Source organism: Corylus avellana, chromosome ca1 (genome assembly GCF_901000735.1).
Source record: "Corylus avellana chromosome ca1, CavTom2PMs-1.0".
Lineage (NCBI taxonomy): Eukaryota > Viridiplantae > Streptophyta > Magnoliopsida > Fagales > Betulaceae > Corylus > Corylus avellana.
The window spans coordinates 23,135,510-23,155,046 of NC_081541.1; the positions used below are offsets into that span (position 1 = coordinate 23,135,510).

General features: G+C 36.7%; 1 protein-coding gene and 1 long non-coding RNA gene across 4 annotated transcripts; one reads left to right on the forward strand and one right to left on the reverse strand.

Moving 5' to 3' along the window:
- Positions 1-798: 798 nt before the first annotated feature.
- Positions 799-10,257, forward strand: LOC132167432 (uncharacterized). 3 transcript variants are annotated; one of them, XM_059578401.1, is made up of 4 exons: positions 799-988; positions 1,434-1,492; positions 8,580-8,682; positions 8,777-10,257. In XM_059578401.1, exon 4 carries the CDS (start codon positions 8,790-8,792, stop codon positions 9,885-9,887), a length of 1,098 nt encoding a protein of 365 aa, XP_059434384.1. In that variant the 5' UTR covers positions 799-988; positions 1,434-1,492; positions 8,580-8,682; positions 8,777-8,789; the 3' UTR covers positions 9,888-10,257. The 3 variants fall into 3 exon arrangements, with proteins under 3 accessions (XP_059434384.1, XP_059434385.1, XP_059434383.1); XM_059578402.1 differs by having other exon boundaries at positions 8,622-8,682; XM_059578400.1 differs by lacking the exon at positions 8,580-8,682.
- An 8,400-nt stretch (positions 10,258-18,657) lies between these two features.
- LOC132178189 (uncharacterized) lies at positions 18,658-18,993 on the reverse strand. Its single transcript, XR_009439809.1, has 3 exons — positions 18,970-18,993; positions 18,795-18,880; positions 18,658-18,680 (listed from the first exon to the last, which is right to left on the reverse strand). It is a non-coding gene; the product is annotated as an uncharacterized LOC132178189 (long non-coding RNA).
- Between the last annotated feature and the right edge of the window lie 544 nt (positions 18,994-19,537).

The following is a 19,537-nucleotide window of genomic DNA, read 5'->3' on the forward strand; positions in this document are numbered from 1 at the left end:
TTTGACATTTGATTTTATAGAGAAAAAGTACAATTTTAAACCAAATCGTAGAAAATTAATTATTTTGTATTGGGTTTTTATAAAATAGAGATCATAAATAACAATTTCTAATAGATTTTAAATGCAAAAATGCGCCAACAAAAATATGTTTAAAAAAATGTTTTGGGGAATGGATTTTAAATCAACTACTTTTAAAAAAGTCTTAAACTGGTAATTCAATCAGTTGAGGACCACGCCTCATAAAGTAGATATTACTAGTTTGAATTTCATTTTCCTCTCCTTACGCGGATGGGTAATGCTGAAGAGAACGCACGCCAGCCAAAATTTTTATAAAAATATTTAAAAAAAAATTTTGGCTCATGTGCGTTCTATGTATCATGACCCCTACGGAGATATGTGAAAAAAAAAAAATTATTATTCAGAAAAAAATAATAAAAATAAAGATATTAATACATTTGCGTGTTTTCTGGAAACCCAAGCTTACGTTTGCGTGCGGATCAAACAAATACTGATGTAAAAATACAATCAACCATTTTCCAAACAAATCTTCGCAGAAGGGCTTCTAAGTTTCAACTTTTAAGAAGCGAATGAAGTCCGGCGTCGCTCATGCCAACGCGTGAGCATAACTCACGCCTTCCCACTCCCTACGTGGAAGTTAATGGCGGAAACTGACGCCACAACAAGGAGCCACGTGAGCGTTGGTCGCACTCTCCTTAGTAGCGCGTGAAGCATTTTCCCCCACTCGCCCCACATCTCTGAACTAATTCTAATTAATCCCTCTTTTCTTTCTCCGTCTCTCTGATGTCACAGCCACACAGAGTAGCGTAGCAATGACTCGACGAATCCGATAGAACTCTCTCTTCCTTTGCCCTCCGTTTCTTCTTCTCTCTGCTTCTCGTTTCGTGATAGAAAACCCTATTTCTTTCTCCCTCTCTCTCTGGATTCTCGTCTCCGATGAGCGATTCTCCATTCTGAACTGCAATTTCGGGTACTCTCAAGTTTCTTCTCTTTTTTTTTTTTTTTTTTTTAAAACTTTTTTGATTCCTTTTGAAAATTTGCAAGATATGGGAATTGGGAAACCATATTCTCCGCTGAAGTTCTCATTTTTCCTTTAATTTTCCCTTGTATTCTTGGCTTCCAAACACGGGCAGTTTTCAAAAGCATTTTTTTATTTGAATAATTTTGAACACCTTTACTTTTTTACTTTCACCCTTTATCTCTTTTATTTTTCTTTCAAATGTTTTTAAAATAATACTAGTTTGGATCTCAGATGGATAATGGTCCTAGCCATAAGCCATGTGCCCTCGCATCATAGCTTCGTATTATTTTAATCATTAACTGTTCTTTTGCGTGATTCTTCGGCTATGCACGTTTTCTATTCGGAAATTTGTATTTCAACCTCTGACTTTGCATTGTTTTTGGTATGATATCAGATGCACTTTGGTCCTTGCAAATTGTCTGTAAATCTAGATTTGCTGCAACTGCGAGGCAGGTGAGGTTTCTTTTCTTTGCCTGCATCATTTTGCTGAATTACGCTCGGAATCGTGTTATTCTTTGTAATTGTACATTTCTTTGTTGAATTGGTTTAAATCAGGCTTTAGCGCTTTGCTTTTTGCTTGATTGCCAGTTCTTACATGGTTGGACATAACAGCGTATACACTCGCCGATAAATAAAGACAAAAGTGAATAGAACATGGCCGCCTATTTTAACTAATGATTTTTCCTTGTTATTGGTTATATTACTTTGGATTCATCGATGGTGCTGTAATATATTTCTGCTTAATAACAATCTCTCTCTCTCTCGTGTGTGTGTATTTATAATATTTGAGTTCTTTCAACTGCTTGCTGGTAGATTTCTTCTGTATTTTTCTTTTGCCTCAGGTAATAACTTTCCAGATTAAATTTTCTTTTCCATATCTTGTTATCATTATCATTAATTTTTTTACAATTTGGGTTGTCTTTGAAATTGTATTTTAGCCTTGGATAATTCATTTGAGAACTGGATTATTTGGATCTCTTTGATATTGATGACTTGGGAGTTGCTATTTTTATAGTTTTTAATATTTTTGTTCAGATGATATCGGATTCTTTCCTCCTTGTATGTTAAAATGCTTATGAAAAAACTGAGTTACTTTCTCTTGTTGTGCAACTAATTCCTCATGTTATATTCATCTGAATTTTAAGGATTGGCATAGATTTAGGACACTTTAAAAAATAAAAAAGGTTATAAATACAGTAATTTAGTAATTCTTTGAATGATCCAGAAATAAAATCTCTAAGCCATCCTCGAAGAGTGTTTATGACTTCTTTTCATAATATAATGGGTCCCTTGATTGGACATTTCACTGATGTGGTTGGATAAAATAATTACTTTGTTAGGTAGTCTGCTGAGACTCTATTATTGATCTGGTAGTGGGACAAGTCAATATGGAGGCAGCAACACTACTTGCATTGTTCAGAGCTGAGCTTAGAGTATCTCAGACTTTGAAAATGTGAGGCAATCTGATGGTTTAAAGGGGCAATTAAGGTTTGAGGACTGGTGTTTATTAGTTTGTATGTTATTTGGAGCAGGAAAATTCATGCCCTGGAATTTTCAAAGGTTAAATAGCAATTTTCTAATGCAGGCATAACGTTAACTTCTTAAATGTCGAATGCGAATTATTAGGAGGGAAGTGCGTGCTGCTAGTATATATGTTGAGAGATTTGGAGTCAAGTTACACTAGTGAGTGGATTTCTGGCCTCACGAAGTTTGCTATATCCAGTGGCTTACTTCTAAAGAATGTCTTTCCTTGTGTTTGTATTTTTATACTTGTAAAAGAAAAATTTGGAAGGGCCTAATGGTTTGAGTTGGTTGTATATATTGTCAGTAATTGAGAGGTGGACTCTGTCTCCTTTTTCTTCCACGTTTTGGATTCTGTTAGAGTGGGTCAGGAAGGTAATGATAGCCTATGTTGGAAGCCCTAAAAAAGAAGAGCTTTTGAGGTCAAAACTTTTTTTAAAGGTTCTACTTCCTAACGTTGCTTCCCCTTTCCCTTGAAAGAGCGTTTGGAGGATTAAGGCTCCTTTGAGGTTGCCTTTCTTTATGTGGACAGCTTTCCTTGGGGAAAATTCGCACTTTGGATAATCTACGCTAGTTCACATCATAGTGATAAATTGGTGTTGTATGTGTAAAAAAAGAGTTGGGAAATTTTGGATCATCTTCCTCTTCGTTTTGATGTCGCTAGAGAGCTATCGATTATGGCTTTTCAGAATCTTGGTGTAGAGTGGGTTAGGCCTAAATGGGTGGTGGAACTTTTGGCGTTGGAATAAGAGGATTGGCCAGAATGACAACATTATTGTTTGGAATGTAATACCTTCTAATTCTGGTGCATATGGGATAACGGAACGATCGGAGCTTTAATGAAGAGAGAATGAGTGCAGATCTACGGATTAGTCTTCTCAAATCCTCATTTGAGTGGAGCTTTGCTACCACCTTACCTTGTGTTCTCTAGCTACTTATATTTTTGTTCTCTTTTTTTTTTCTTGTTCTTGATTTTCTGGGTATTTTATCTTGTATACTTCCTCTGTACTTGGCTTATGCTCTTTGTGCTTCTAATGAATTTGCTTTATTTTTATAAAGATTAAAAAAAAAAAAAAATTCCTTGGTTGAAAGGTTTGCTAGCTGATTTTCTTGTGTATTGTGCCTCCTCATCCCAATTAGACTCCCTTGGGTTCTCTCTCTCTCTCTCAAAGTGCACAGCAGAGCAATTACTTTTCACTAAAGAAAAGAGGAAAACATAAAGTGAAGTGTCAAAAATTTATGTTCAATGCGTATGAAGATTTTTTTAGCACCGTAAATACCCAATACGTCCACGTGTATATAATGTATCCACTCATCACTACAGTTAGATGTTACAAAAATTTCCTTTAGCATCCTACTTTAGTTATTGGTTGTTTGTTTGCTTGTCATCTTGTACTCAGTCCTAAAGTGCTTCACCTTTAAGCAACTTGGTAATTGCTTTCTTAGCAGTGTACTCACTTTGAATAAGTTCCTCATCTTGAAGTAACCTACTTAAGTTAGGCTATAAATGGGTTGTAAAATATCATTCTTGTTATAAGACTACCAGCTTATTTCTTGTAGGTTATATATATATATATATATTAATTTTTGTCCCCAATGGGAGATTCGAACTAGTGATCTCTGCGTGGTTTTCAGCCAATTGAGTTAACCTCTTAGGGACCTATTTTGTAGTTGTTGAAGACACAAGTTCATTTTTTGCACTGTTGAACTTCAAGAGGTGGTAGCTGCTTAGTCAGCCAGCAGCTTGCTCATCATCACTTATGTAGCACTTAAGGGCCTTACCATGAAGCAACCACTTCTTGCTTAGCATTTTATTTACATTCTTAGCCTTCAAGTTCTTTGCAGTAAGTAAACTCCTTTGTGAGACTGTAAATAGGTTTGTAACTATATCATTTATCAAGGAGAATCTGAAGAGTTATCAGCCTACTTCATTTGGTTTTATTATTAGCTAGAAAAGAGAATTTGAAGAAGAGTTCTAGAGCTTGCTGGCTCTTGAAATTCCTCAAGAGTCTAAATCAAGAAGTGAGGTGGTTCTGGAAGTCAGGTGCCCTATGGAATACCATTTTCAGCCTTGTAGGGTTGGCTTGGGTTATGCCCAATCACGCAGTTTTTTGGCTTGCTAGAAAGGTCAATGTGGTAGATCTCAGGATGCTGCTATGTAGAAGATGGTTCTTGTGCCTTATGTGGTGTATTTGTAGGAAAAGAAATGATCAATGTTTTGAAGACCGTGAACGGACATTGGGGGATCTAAAAGATTTTTTTCTTCAAGACCTTTATCTTTGGACAATTGCCTTTTGAGTCTAATATTCTGTTCTCTTGCTTTTCTTGAGCTTTTTTCTTCTTCTAGCTAGGTGTTTCTCTTGTACACTTGTTGTATACTTAGGTTGCTTCTTTTGTGTTTTTTAATTACATTTATTTATGAAGAAAAAAGGAAGTGAGACTCTTCTTGTTTTAGTGAGGTGCTACACTTCCAAACTATTTTCTCTTCTTCTTTGTTTCTACAATACAGCTGATTTTACTACTCTTAGAAACTGTCTGGCATCAATAAGTTGTTGTCCTTCTATGTCATTAGCTAATAAAGCATTAGGTTTTGCCATAATTTTCTTAATTCATTGCAGATTCTAAATGACTAGATTGATGATAGGAGTCCTCCAATCCTATTACTTGGATTAGCTCAAGCACGTGGATGAGAATAGGAGAGGGATATGGGAAAAGCTATCTCTTCATGTTTATCTTTATCTTTATCTTAGCAATTCCATTCTGTTAGGCTTAGTATGATAAGTAGGATTGTTGTTATCTTTATCTTAAGAGTTAGAGGTGTTCACGTAGCATTAGCAGTAAGAAATAATCATTGAAGTATTTTAGCAAACACCTTGTGTGTAACGGTGTCTCTTACCTTGAGTGAAGAATTATCAATAATATTCCCCTTTTCCATTCCTACATTCAACCACCAATGCCAATTATCTTAGTAAGATCCTATCAACGTGGTATTAGAGCAATGACAACCTACAAGGACTGCATTGAAAAGCTGGAAGCCGATATGCTAGAGGTCAAAGAATCTATTCAGCGGTTACACCAAACTACGGAACGGTTGAGCAAAACTACGGAATCTATTGAATGTACTTTGAAGGAGCTGTCAACAAACTCCGCCAAACAACAAACTCTGCCAAACCCTTTGGCGAGACTTAACGGAATCAGGAGACGGAGACTTGAGATTCTACCAATCCTCGGTAGGGACACAACTGTGATCACCGTGGGGATGGTCATTATACCAAACCTATTAAGATGGATTTTCCTAGGTTCTCAGGGGACGATCCCATTGCGTGGCTTGATCAAGCTGCTCAATTCTGAGTCTCAACAGACCGAGGATGGCCAGAAGGTCACGCTTGCTGCCTTTTACCTAGAAGGAGAGGCAAATCAGTGGTGGCAATGGCTGAAAAAGGGTTAACCGTGTTGACAATAAAGCTATTACCTAGATCATCTTTGAGAAGGAGATGTTGGCTCAGTTTGGCCAACTGAATTTGAAGATTATGATGAATCCCTTTCACGTGTGCAACAGTGGGGCATCTTGAGGGATTATGTGAAGGAGTTTGAGAGACTCGCCAATCGGGTGGTTGGATGGCCGCAAAAGGCCTTGATCGACACTTTTGTGGTAGGTTTAAAGCCTGACATCTCCACCAATGTATGGAAGTTTAAGCCTCGGACATTGCGAGAGGCTGTGAAATTTGCACGCACGAGGGAGGATGAATTACAACGCTCAAAAATGACTCAGCCGCCAGCTGATCCATCAAACTCCACCCCACAACCCAATGGCTCACAAACCCAAGTGAGGAAGCTCTCATGGGATGAAATGCAACAAAGACGAGAAAAAAGGCTTTGTTTCAGCTGTAACGAATGGTTTACTCCCGGGTATCGATGTACTGCAAAACAATTGTTCATAATTGAGGCAGAACCTGCCAATGGAGAGGGACAGAGAGATGATTATGTGAATTAAGGTTGATTTCAATACTTCGATGACAAAGTTTTTTAATATTTTCATTTTTGAGCTTTAGCGATATGGGAATATTTTGTAATTTGGTCAAACATAGAGTAGATTTGTATTGTGGAACTTCAAGAAAGGCTAACTCCTTATCAACAGCTTCCTTATCATCACGTACTTGGCCCTTAAGTGCTTCACCATGAAGCAATTGCTAGTTTCTTAGTCAGCAGCTTACTTGCTTAGCCTCTAAGTTGGTTTCTTGCGGTTTTATCAAACCTAGGGTTTTTCTTTTGTAATATTGAGCTTCAAGAAAGGCCAGTGCTTAGTCAATAGCTTGATCATTATCACTTATTGTAATATGAGATTTCTCTGGGTGGCTTTCAGGTACAACTTACATGTTTGTGCATTAGAATAGGTTCTGAGATAATCTTATTTAGTGATAAGTTCATGGTCTTTAGCGAATAATTTTACTTTTTCTTTTAACAGCCTCACTTTTCTGGAGCATATAAACATGATATCTAAAGAATACTGGTATTATGGTTGGTGCTTTGTGTGAAAGAATGATGGAGGTGTTGCCATGCTAATCATGTTCACCCTTAACATCTTCATATTAGTGTAGTAATTTTTAGATCAATCTAGGCTAATGTGGTTGAGTTCGAAAGAGGAAGTAAATTCTGACCACCTGGTTTACCTTTCCTTGTGACTTTAACGATAAACTGAGTAAATTCTGACCACCTGGTTTACCTTTCCTTGTGACTTTAACGATAAACTGAGTTTCAGGTGCATTCTTCTGGAGAGTACTAATACGTGACTAATTGCAATAGGTTTTTTTTTTTTGTTAAGTGACTAATTGCAATAGTTATATAATGCGTCTGGTGCAAAATGTAGTTTTGCTGGCTGTAGCTTTGTAGCGGACACCGTAGTAAAGAGAAATAGCATCACCAGCCCAAACAATTGAGGACAGACACTCTTAATAAGTTAGCTTTCTCTCAAAATTTTCACATGCTGCAGCCAAAATATAATATTTTTTAGGGTAAAGTCCACATACCCACTTTAAACTACCACCTAATTGAAAATATCTCCCCAAACTTTCAATTGTGACAATGTTCCCCTTAAACTATCAAAACATTGTTAATGTCCCCCTCAAGGCTAGCAAAAAGATAAAAATGCTCTTCTAGATTTCTCAATTAGACAAAAATACCCCTATAAATTTGAAAAAAAAAATTTTAAAAAAATTAATTATTATTATTTTTTTAAAATGGAAATTTAATTTAAAAAAACGATTTTTTTTTTTAAATTTTTATTTTTTTAAATGGAAAATTTTATTTAAAAAAAAAAACGATTTTTTTTTTTTTTTTTTTAAAAAATTTGTTTTAAAAAACGAAAATTCTTTTAGACTACAATTTTTTTTTTTTAAGGAAATTTTTTATTTAAAGAAAAAAATTAAAAAACAAGTTTGAGGGGCGTATGTGGACTTTCTTCTATTTTTTAAGACAAGTGTCCCATAAGCTCTGCTCCCTGATGGTAGCTAATGCCTTTTAGTCCTTTGCTCTTGTATTCTTGGTGATGCCTTGGTTACCCAAGCCACGAGGATTGTTTCTATATGATTTACTATAATATTATCATTTTGGCTTTTATTGCCACTACCCTCCCCTCTACCCCTTAGGGCTATTTAATAGCCAATCATATTTTCTATCCTTTTCTTATTATTAGTCCTTTAACAAATTAACCATAATCATGTGTCGTTCACATTTGCTGTAGGATATCCCCGAGTGAGACTGGTTACCTAGGCCTTGGTGATAGTTCCTTTCTGATATACTATTGTCAATACCCTCTGTTTGACCCTTGGGGCTATGTGATAGCGGGATTGAGATTCCTGTATTAGGTATTGCAGGGCCCGCAATTCTTGAAAATCCTGGCCGACTAATTAAATTCGACAGATTATTTTTCTGTAAATCTATTAATGATTGCTCCGTGTATATTGCTTTGTCACAATTGGTGGGTAAGATTCTCAAGTAATTGTTTTCAATAAATAATCAGGCTGCATTTTTACTTATGTTCTGCCTCCTTGTCATGGGATAGAACAGTGGCGATTAAAGCAGATTGACATGCAACAACAGTTTTGATCAATTCTACCAATTCGGTGTGGAAATTCCTAAATTTTATTTCTTGTTCATAAAGTATTTGTGGACAATGTGGAAACTTTATGTTCATATATGTTGCAATATGGTTTTCAGGTATATATTGAAAATGGTGAACAGTAGCAGAGGACGACGCAGGATGGCTTCCCGACAGTCCAGGGTAACTCCTTATCGACTGCCTTCATATAACTCGGATGTTTCAGTGGACTTGTACCCTAAGAAATGCTCCAAGGCTTTGGATAAAAAGGACTGGGAAGATGTGACATGTTCTGTGTGCATGGAGTGCCCTCACAATGCCGTTCTTCTCCTCTGTTCCTCTCATGACAAGGGTTGTCGTCCTTACATGTGTGGAACTAGCTTTCGGTACTCCAACTGCCTTGACCAGTACAAGAAAGCATATACTAAAGTAATCTCATCATCGAATGATGGACAAGACCTGCATGTCTCTGTCAATAATCCCATTCTGGTGCCAGATTCCAGTGGGACTGTTGATAGGTGTGAACTCACTGAGCTTGCCTGCCCCCTTTGCAGGGGCCAGGTTAAAGGTTGGACTGTGGTTGAACCTGCACGAGAATATCTAAATGCAAAAAAGAGAAGCTGCATGCAGGATAACTGCTCATTTATTGGAAATTACAAGGAGCTGAGGAAGCATGTAAGGGCAGAGCACCCCTCTGCACGGCCACGCGAAGTGGATCCCACACTTGAACAGAAATGGAGACGGCTTGAGCGGGAGCGGGAGCATGATGATGTGATCAGCACAATAAGGTCAACAATGCCAGGGGCAATGGTTTTTGGAGATTATGTAATTGAAAGTAACCATAATGGGTTCGATACAGATGAAGAGGATGGGGCTTTTGATGTAAATGCTGCAGAGAGGAATGGGGGCTTTGAGGTGGGCTTTGATAGTAATCTGGTGAATGTCTTCCTTCTGTTGCACGCATTTGGACCATCAGGGAATGACCTTGGTAGACGGCTGAGGCAGCCTGAGAGGAACTTTCACCATCCACCAGATCAGAATGCTGTTGGCATTCACCATACTTCTCCTGTTGGTGGGTCAGTTTCCTCTGATCAAGATGACAATAATAACAGTGATGATAATGATGGTGGTGGGTCACTGGTTAGCCGCCTCCGTCGACATGGCAGAGTATTGTTGGGACGATCAGGTAGGAGACGTAGACGTAGAGAAGGCATAATGGATCAAAGGTAGATAAAAAAAAATGTTACTGGCAAAAGGAGGGAGGAATGGGAAAAGTTTCGTAGGTACATAGTTTCAGTAGGGGAAAAGAAATTAGAAAATAACATTAAGGATTTGACTTTGTCACATTGCATTGAGCCATTGCTTTTCATTAGTATTGTGCTGTAGATTAGCCAGGATAATGAAAGGTGGAAAGATGGCTGTGTTTCTTTCCCTTTTGTGTAATTCTTTTTAGATGTAATTTCCAAATTCAATCCTCCCGTTTTCAATTTCGATCACCTCCCTAGGTGACATTTATGTATGTAAACATGTGATTTGCTTTCATCACCATCTGGCATTGTTTTGAAATGTCATGTAATGAATCCAATTGCAACTGAACATTTTACCCTTTGATGTGGGTAGATTAGTGGCAATGCTTTTATTTGTTGATAACAGAGTTTTTGTTCTGAATTTATTAACCAATTACATTACAAAAACATTGAACACTAGACGTTTGATTTAAGAGCAGCAATCAACAGGTTGGTTCTTCTCTGAAGATTTATGGATGGAATTTTATTATTCATGAGTCAAAATGCATGAACATCAGATTGCAAGGACCCAGTATTTCTTTTACCCTAAAATGGATGGCTTCAATGTGCATCAATTCATCATTTCTGAATTTGGTAACTAATCACCTCTTGAAGGCTGTATTAACTTTAAGGGAAAAGTCAACATAGTCCCCACAAACTACTCAAACTACTAGCAAATTGACAATATATTTTTAAAAAAAATTACTAAAAATTGCCAGTATTCCCCCTAATGACGAAAAATACATTTAGTAAAAAAAAAAAAAAAAAAAAAAAAAACTAAAACAGGGAGTGAAAATATAAAAAATTCTAATTTTTAATTTTTAATTTTATTTATTTATAGGGGGTATTGCTGTCTTACTACAAAAATTTAGGTTTTTTTTTTTAATTTTTAATTTTTTCTGATGGCCTTAGAGAGTGACATTGTCAATTTTTTGATAATTTCGGGGAAATATTATCTCAATTGAAAGTTCGAAGGAAAACATTGTCAATTGAGTAGTAATTTGAGGGGACTTTTCCCTTACTTAAAACAATGCATGCGTTGAATTGCAAGTAGTTATGAGCAAAGTTGTTTTTTGTTAAGCGAAAGAGAAGACTAAGCTCTCGCTCTCTCTGAGCTCCCTCTTTCTCTCCTTCATGGATAGAACCGCTAAAGACTTTGTCTTCCTTCCTGTTTCCCTTCCTCACTTCCTTCCCTCTCCTACGTCTTTTGCCCTTTCTTCTTTCTTTGTATGTGATGGATGCTTCTCAAGCTGTTCTCCAAGCCATGATCGAAGAAACTGAAGCCCTTGGACGGAATTTTCTAGAACAGCTAGATGTTCTGGAGGAAGTACTACCCAATCAGGAAACTTTTGCACTAATCGGTACTTTGCTCACGCTCAAGCCCCTCCACTCTCAGCTATTGCTTGGAGGTGTCAACAATACACCATCAATATAAAACAGAGAGCTAGAGAAAGAGAGAAATGAAGAACAAGGAGATTGAAGAAGAGTTGGAGGAGGAATTTGTGTTCTCTGTATAACATTGAGTAAATGAAACTTTACAACTACATTGTTTATATATACTCCTTGACTATAAACTAACCTCAACCGTATGTATAACAGTTCTAACAGTAAGCAAACTAACTTAACAGAATGCCTAACTAATTACAACTAACAAAACTATAAACTGTTTTCTTCAACCAAACTGCCAGCTCATTCTTCATTCACTGATACTCCCCCTCAAGATGAAGGGAAGATGTCAAGGACATTCATCTTGGACATAAGTACAGAAAAGGATCCAAACCAAGAGATTTAGTAAACAAATCAGCAATTTGATGTTGAGAAGTAACATGCAAAGTGTGTGTAACATCCCCATTCCGGCCTCCTAGTGCAACCTGATCACCACATGAAACAAGAAATAAAACTGATGAGTCCAAAGAGGGCCCAGTAAGTGATAACCACAACTATAAGTAATTTTACTCCTTATTCCGTTTTGAAAATTGGAACTCATAATTACATATGTTTCCAGTATATTTTTAAGAAAACAGAAAGCACATAAAATATATTATCATCAATAAAATTGTTGATAGTCTTTATCTCATACTAGGGCCCATGTATACTGTTACCCCGTATACTAGGGTTGCGCGGTCCCTGCAACTTGGGATGAGATACTGTGGCTACAACCCCATCCCCTTGGCCAGTCGATTAACTCTGGGTGCACTCAGCGTGGCAAAAAAAAAAAAAACACTATGATGGAACCACCTTCTGGTAGAGCTTCTTTCAACGGTTGCGCCTTCATCCATAGCATCAATACTGAGCTTCTCTCTTGTTTCTCTTGGGGCCAAAAATACACTTCTCCCTACATGTGCCCTCATTTTATAACTCTTTTCTCATTTCTTGTACTTCTCTAGGTTCATTTTAAGGCCACATGTAGGAGGGTTTATTATCATTTTCTCAAAATTCTCTTTATAAACATCACTATTTTCACAATGTTTATTTTTATCAAACTTGTCATGCATGCAGCATAATTTCATAATATAAACAAAATAATCATTTGCAGTTTGAAACAAAATTGCATAAATAACATGACATGATATTTTTTCTGGAAGAGATAGTAAATTCACTTACCTCTTGACTGCAATAAAAATTTCCTCTAACTGCTAACTAGTCTCCTGAAGGAAATACAGACACGTTACTACCCTCATACACGTCACAGTAAAGCATTTTATTACTACTAAGAGTTGGCTTGCTAATCAATTGAAAATGAACTTACTTAAGTATTAAAGTATGTTTTCCCATAAAATTTTCAGAACTTATTTTATTCGTTAGGATTCATATACATATATTTATATAATATATCTCAATGTACTTTAAATTATTTTGTTTATAACAAATTACTCTCATTTATTCTATATCTATATACGTATATAGTTAAGTATACTTCAAACCTTGTTGCACCTATATATACACGCCGAGGTACTACAACTATATATCTCATATATGTATAATGTTTTGAAGGATTTATAAATATATACATGAGGACTACTTTAAAGTATATATATATACTTTAAAGTAGTCCTCATGTATATATTTATAAATCCTTCAAAACATTATACATATATAACTATATATTTTATACATAACCATAGATGACAGTGAGGGTCTACGGCTAGAGTGGAAAAGAAGAAAATAACATTAATGGGAGAACCTATTAAAACGACAATCAAGATGGCTGGTTTTAAAAATGTGAGTTTGGCACATAGTCATAACTTTATTTTCTCTAAGGACAAGTAGTGGTGAGATATGGCAATGGAATCACGTATAGAGTAAAAAAAACAATCCCTCTTTCCTACTACAAGACCACACGGCAACCAAGGCAAGAAATACTAAAATTTTGACCAAAACACTTGTGCTCTTAAATAAGTATATATATATATATATATATATATATATATATATAAAAGAAGAAGAAGAAAAAGCAATCTTTGAGGCAAGAGAACCATACCTGACACGCACACTGAGGAGAAGAGAGCACTAAGAAATTTTTGGTGTGCTGTAAGAGTATAAGAGCGGTTGACTTGTATAGGGTTTGTCTTATACAATTAAATAGGGTGGGCAAGAAGAGAAAAAAAAAAACATAAAGGGTTTTCAAAGGGTAGGTGGCGAGCTTAGGGTTTTCATTTTTTTTTTCTTTCCTTTTATTATATATATATATATTATTCGGTGGTCCATTTTCATTGTTAACTTAAGCCAACCCTTTTAAAAAACCTATGGGTCAACTAAAAATACCCTAAAGGAACTTTAGGATTGTCACCGTGCGAATGATTCCTTTTTGTATTTTCTCCCTTATGAGATGTCATTAGGTGATTCAGGTAAGGTGGTTTGTGGCTAATCTGAAATAACTGGTTTAGGGGATGACACATCATTGAATGACAAATCAGGAAGTGATAAGTCATGAGAATCTAAATTGGAGTGTGAATTAGATGTGTCATGTATGAATGCAGGCAGAATAGGGTTATTTGAAAGATTAGACATGAATGAATGAAAAATGCCATTGGAATTAGGATGAATGAGACCATGAATATATGGAAAAATAGACTCATGAAAATTACATCTCTGGAAACAAAAACAGATTTGTTGGCTAAATCTAACAAATGATATCATTTGTATCTGGTAGGGTATCCTAAGAACAAACAGGGTTTGGCTCTAGGATCTAGTTTATTTCTATTTCTTGAAAGTGTGGAGGCATAACAAAGACATCCAAACACCTTTAAATGTGAATATGTAGGAGGTTTAGAAAACAACATCTCATATGGAGTTTTGTTTGAAAGTAAAGGAGTTGGGGTTCTGTTTATGAGATATGCAGCAATGGTAATACAATCATACCAAAAAGATATAGGTAGATTAGCTTGAAACCTAAGCGATCTAGCTACATTGAGGAGATGTTGATGCTTCCATTCAACTCTGGCATTGAGGTGATTCTACACAACTTAGTTGATGTAGAACTCCTTTATTAGAATAAAATTTTGCCATATTGAATTCAGGACCATTATCTGACCTTAATGTTTGATTTTGGAACGAAAATGAGTTTCAATGAGATGAAAAAATGATTGAATATAAGTTCTAGTTTGATCTTTTGATTTCATCAAATGAACCCATGACGGCTAAAATCATCTACAATGGTTGAGAAATAATGGCATTCATTTATGGAACTTGCAGAAAAGGGTCCCCAAATGTCACAATGAATCATGTCAAAAATTTTATTGGATATAGAAGAGCTAACTGTAAACTTTGATGAAGTTTTTATTCAAAGTCTTAACGTTTTCAATACATAAGTGTCGTATATATACAGCCTTAAACCTAGGGTATCAAAGTTAATTACTATACAAGATTTTCCTTAGATACCAAGGAAAACATTTTCCTTGTTGTACAAGGAACACGTTTTCCTTGTTGCACAAGTGTAAAATCTTGGTATGATTGAATCCCTTTGATTGGGAGCTGTAGGATCTTTCCATATTGGTTTTGAGAATCTGCACCGCCTCTAACTTCTGCGTAGCTGCGATCGAGCGCACTCGGTGTGCGATCGATCGCGGAACCCGAGAGTATTTGAGTTTCTCCACCGTGACTTGCGATCGAACTCACATTGGGCTTGCGATCGATCGCTGAACCCGAGAGTAGTTGAGTTCTTGCGATCGAGCGCACTGGACTTGCGCTCGATCGTGGAACCCGAGAACACTGAGCATGATATCTTCTAACACCCTCCCGCAAGCTGATAGGTGGAGGAACCACCATCAGCTTGGACTTAAGAGAGAGGAACCGAGAAGATGAAAGACCTTTAGTCAACACATCTGCAACTTGATCATTGGTGGAGATGAACTTGATAACAACATCACGATTGAGGACCTTTTCTCGAACAAAATGATAATCCACCTCAATGTGCTTCGTACGAGCATGAAATACTGGATTGGATGCCAAGGCTAAAGCACATAGATTATCACACCATAGAACATGGGGTACTTTGAGAAATATGCCAATTTCTTTGAACAACATCCTAATCCAGAAGAGTTCAGCTGTGGTCAGGGAGAGAGCTCAATATTCAGCTTCTATGCTTGATCGAGAGATCACAGCCTGTTTCTTTGCACTCCAAGCAATAAGACAATCACCAAGAAAGACAGCAAAGCCGGTGGTGGACCTGCGGTCATCAGGGCATCCTGCCCAATCTGAGTCACAAAAGGCATTGATCTGCAAGTTGCTCTTGGTGTAGTACAAACCATGATTGGAAGAACCATTAAGATACCTTAACACTCGTTTGGCTGCAACCCAGTGAGCGGAGGTAGGGGCATGCATGTGTTGACAAAGTTGATTAACGGAGTAAGCAATTTCTGGACATGTAAGTGTACAATATTGTAAAGCACCTACAATTTGCCTGTAAACTGTGGGATCAGTCAAAAGATCACCTTCATATCTAGAGAGTTTGGAGCCAGAAGCACAGGGAGATTTGGATGGTTTGGAGTCTACCATGTGTGCTTTGCTAAGTAGCTCAAGGATATACTTGGTTTGGCAAAGATGAAGACCAGAAGCAGTACGAGTAACCTGAATGCCAAGAAAGAAACTTAAGGGCCCTAAGTCCTTTAGAGGAAATTTCTTCTGCAACTTCTTAATGAGGGTAGAGATAATGGCAGGGTGAGTACCAGTAATAAAAATATCATCAACATAAACAAGCATGTACACTTGAATAGAGCCATGTAAGTAAATAAATAAAGAGGTATCCACTAAAGATCCCTTGAATCCAAGTTCCAACAAGAAATTAGAGATACAAGTGAACCAGGCTCTAGGGGCTTGCTTGAGACCATAAATGGCTTTGTGAAGTTTACATACTTGATCAGGTGGCGTAGTGTGAACAAAACCTGGTGGCTGCTCCATATATACCTCTTCTCCCAATGACCCTTGCAAAAATGCATTAGACACATCAAGTTGTCTGATGGGCCAGTTAAAGTGGATAGCAAGAGTAAGAATAATTCTAATGGTAGAAGCTTTGATCACGGGACTAAAGGTTTCAGTGCAGTTGATACCACTTTGTTGATCAAAGCCCTTAGCTACTAGTCTTGCCTTGAACCTCTCTATACTTCCATCGACTTTCCTCTTGATTTTAAATACCCATTTGTTTCTGATCACATTGTGAAACTTGGGTCTAGGGCATAAAGTCCAAGTGCAATTTTGAATGAGAGCATCATATTTCAACTGCATTGCAGCTTTCCATCTTGGATCAGTGGCAGCCTGTCTATAGGTCACTGGTTCAAACTCAGGTAGTGTGGCTTGGTAGAGTTGGAAATCAGGGAAGGACTTAGGTTGTAGTGATCCAGTTCTAGACCTAGTAGTCATAGGGTGAGTAGGTGGTTGTGGTTTAGATGGGATAGAGGCTACTGGTGAGGTTGATCCAGAAGATGTTGAGGGAGATGGTGAGTGAATAGGGGATGCAGGGATAGATGGAGCAGGAGCTGGTTCAGGTGAAGTCTCAGCAGGAGCTGCAGTATGGTTAGAAACAGTTGGCATAATATATGGAATGGAACAAGAAACAGGGAGAAGAAAGGGAGCATCACCTTGTGCTGTAATCTTGGATGACAGATGTGAGTTGACTTGATCCTTGGCAGGGAATGATTGCTCATCAAAGATGACATGCCTCGATAAATATGCTTTGTTAGTGACAGGGTCTAGACATTTGTACCCAGCAGAGTTGTAGCCTAGGAAGATACATGGCTTAGATCTATTTTCTAGTTTGTGCAAACCAAAGGGCCTAAGGAGAGGATAACAAAGACAGCCAAACACTCTGAGTTTTTGATAGTTTGGTTCCCTATGATAGAGTTTAAAGTATGGTGAATGATATTGCAAAACTGGAGTAGGGAGCCTATTGATGACATACACAGCAGTGAGAGAGGCATCAACCCAATACTTATTGGATAGATGGGAGTGAGCTAAGAGGGTTAGGGCTGTTTCAAGAATGTGTCTAAGTTTTCTTTCAGCCAAACCATTTTGTTGAGAGGTATGAGGACATGTTTTCCGATGAAGTATACCATGTTTTGTTAGAAAGGATTGAAACTGGAGAGAATTATATTCACCTCCTCCATCAGATTGGAGTTGTTTGATTTGGGAGGTGAACTGATTTTCTACTAGAAGTTTGAATTTTACAAAGTGTTCAAAAACTTCTAATTTGGTACGTAAAGGATAGATCCAAGTAAATCTTGAAAAATCATCAACAAAGATAACATGGTATTTGTAGCCACTAACCGATTGAATTGGCGATGTCCAGACATCAGAACGGATTAGTTCAAGGGGTTGCTTGGATACACGATTGGATACTTGAAAAGGCTGCTTTTTACTCTTGCCAAGTTGACATGAAATGCATGTAGAATTTTTATTAAAATTAAAACTTGTAACAGGAAGAGAAGTGTTCTTGACTAGGCCTGGGTATCGGTCAAAACGGTCCGGTTAAGGACCTTATCGGTTATTAACCGATAATTTTCGGTTAAACGGTTTATTAACCGATACAGAACCAATAAGAATTTTAACCGATAATTTCGGTTAAAACGGTACACGGTTAAACGGTCCGGTTAAACCGGTTAACCGATTTAACCGAGAGCTTTATATTGATTTATTTTGTTGGGCCAAAAACCAAAAATGAGTTTTTTTTTTACTTTTGAGAGCCCAAATACTTTTTGTTGGGCTAAAATAATTTATTAAAAATGAGTTGTTTTAGGGCCAAATACTTTTTGTTGGGACCCAAATATTTGTTTTTTGGGCTAAAAATTGAAGCTTTTTTATATTGATCCACTTCAACCTTTTTTTTTTTTTTTTTTTTTTTTTTTTTTTATATTATAAAATACATTTTTCCAAAGCAAATGGACTAATTAACATAATGAATGCTAATTAGACTAGCAAAACTAGTTAATGAAAAACGCTTTTACCAAAGGCAAAGAAATCCCATCAAATGCCATCACTTAAAAAAAAAACATCAAACCTACCCAAACCCAAATTAAAATAAAATTCATTAATGAATAATAAATAAAGTATTAACTAATTAAAGTCACTTAGCAAAAGGAAAATAAGTCATGGGCAACACCATTACACAAATATAAAAGTGAGAAAACATAAAGATAGTGATCAATATGGATAAACATCAACATCAACACGGTTACACAATAATTTCCTTGAGCCACCTCAAAGATAGATTATCTTCAAGACTTCAATTCCTTAAATTTGCTTCCTTCAATAATCCAACAAATCAAAACATAAATAAAGTGAATCGCTATTAGTAATTAATATTAAAGAGTAAGAAATAAATATCAAATAAGAAAAAAATAAGATGCAAAAAACTTACCAAATACTTTAAACAAAACATTACCCCGCAAAGTTCATCCATTAAGCCTTAATTCGCGTCAAATGTGAGGGAATTAGACAAAATTTCTACCACAATGAAATTTTTAGAGGATTAGTAAAAATAATTTAATCAAATAATTAGAATAATGAATAAATTTGAAATTAACAAATATTACCCGACTCAAGCTTGTAGCTTTCTTGATCTTCAATATCAGGCAAGAGTGACTCAACATACTGAAAATTGGGAGAAGATCTAAACCAATTTTGACAACAAATAAGAGCTTCCACTGTTTTCGGAGCCAAAGAACTCCGAAAAGGATCTATGATGCGACCTCCGGTGCTAAAGGCTGACTCAGAAGCAACAGAAGTAAGTGGAATTGCCAGGACATCTCGTGCTATCTCGGCGAGAACCGGAAACTTTACCTTATTTACCCTCCACCACATTAAAATATCAAAGTTGTCACTTGGTGTCTCCACCTCTTACGTATAATATTGCTCTATCTCTGTCCGACACATCATCACATTTTTGGACGCCCGAAATGAATGGTAAATAGCTAAAGCATCTTTCTTATTAGTACCCACACCCACACCTTCGAAACTTGTGCAACTACGCTCTTCATTTACAAACCTAGCCCCACTTTCATTCTTAGCATATTGCTCATCTAACCGGCTCAAGACATCCTTTAATTTGGTAACAATTTCTTTTGCTTTTACTAGACCCACATTCGTCTGGAACCAAAATTC

What these genes read in the sequence shown, in the direction of transcription:
- LOC132167432 (XM_059578400.1), top strand. Translation starts at nt 1,434, where the DNA reads ATGCACTTTGGTCCTTGCAAATTGTCTGTAAATCTAGATTTGCTGCAA. An exon ending in TTGCTGCAACTGCGAGGCAG is followed by an intron (nt 1,493 to 8,776) that starts GTGAGGTTTCTT and finishes TATGGTTTTCAG; the next exon opens with GTATATATTGAAAATGGTGA.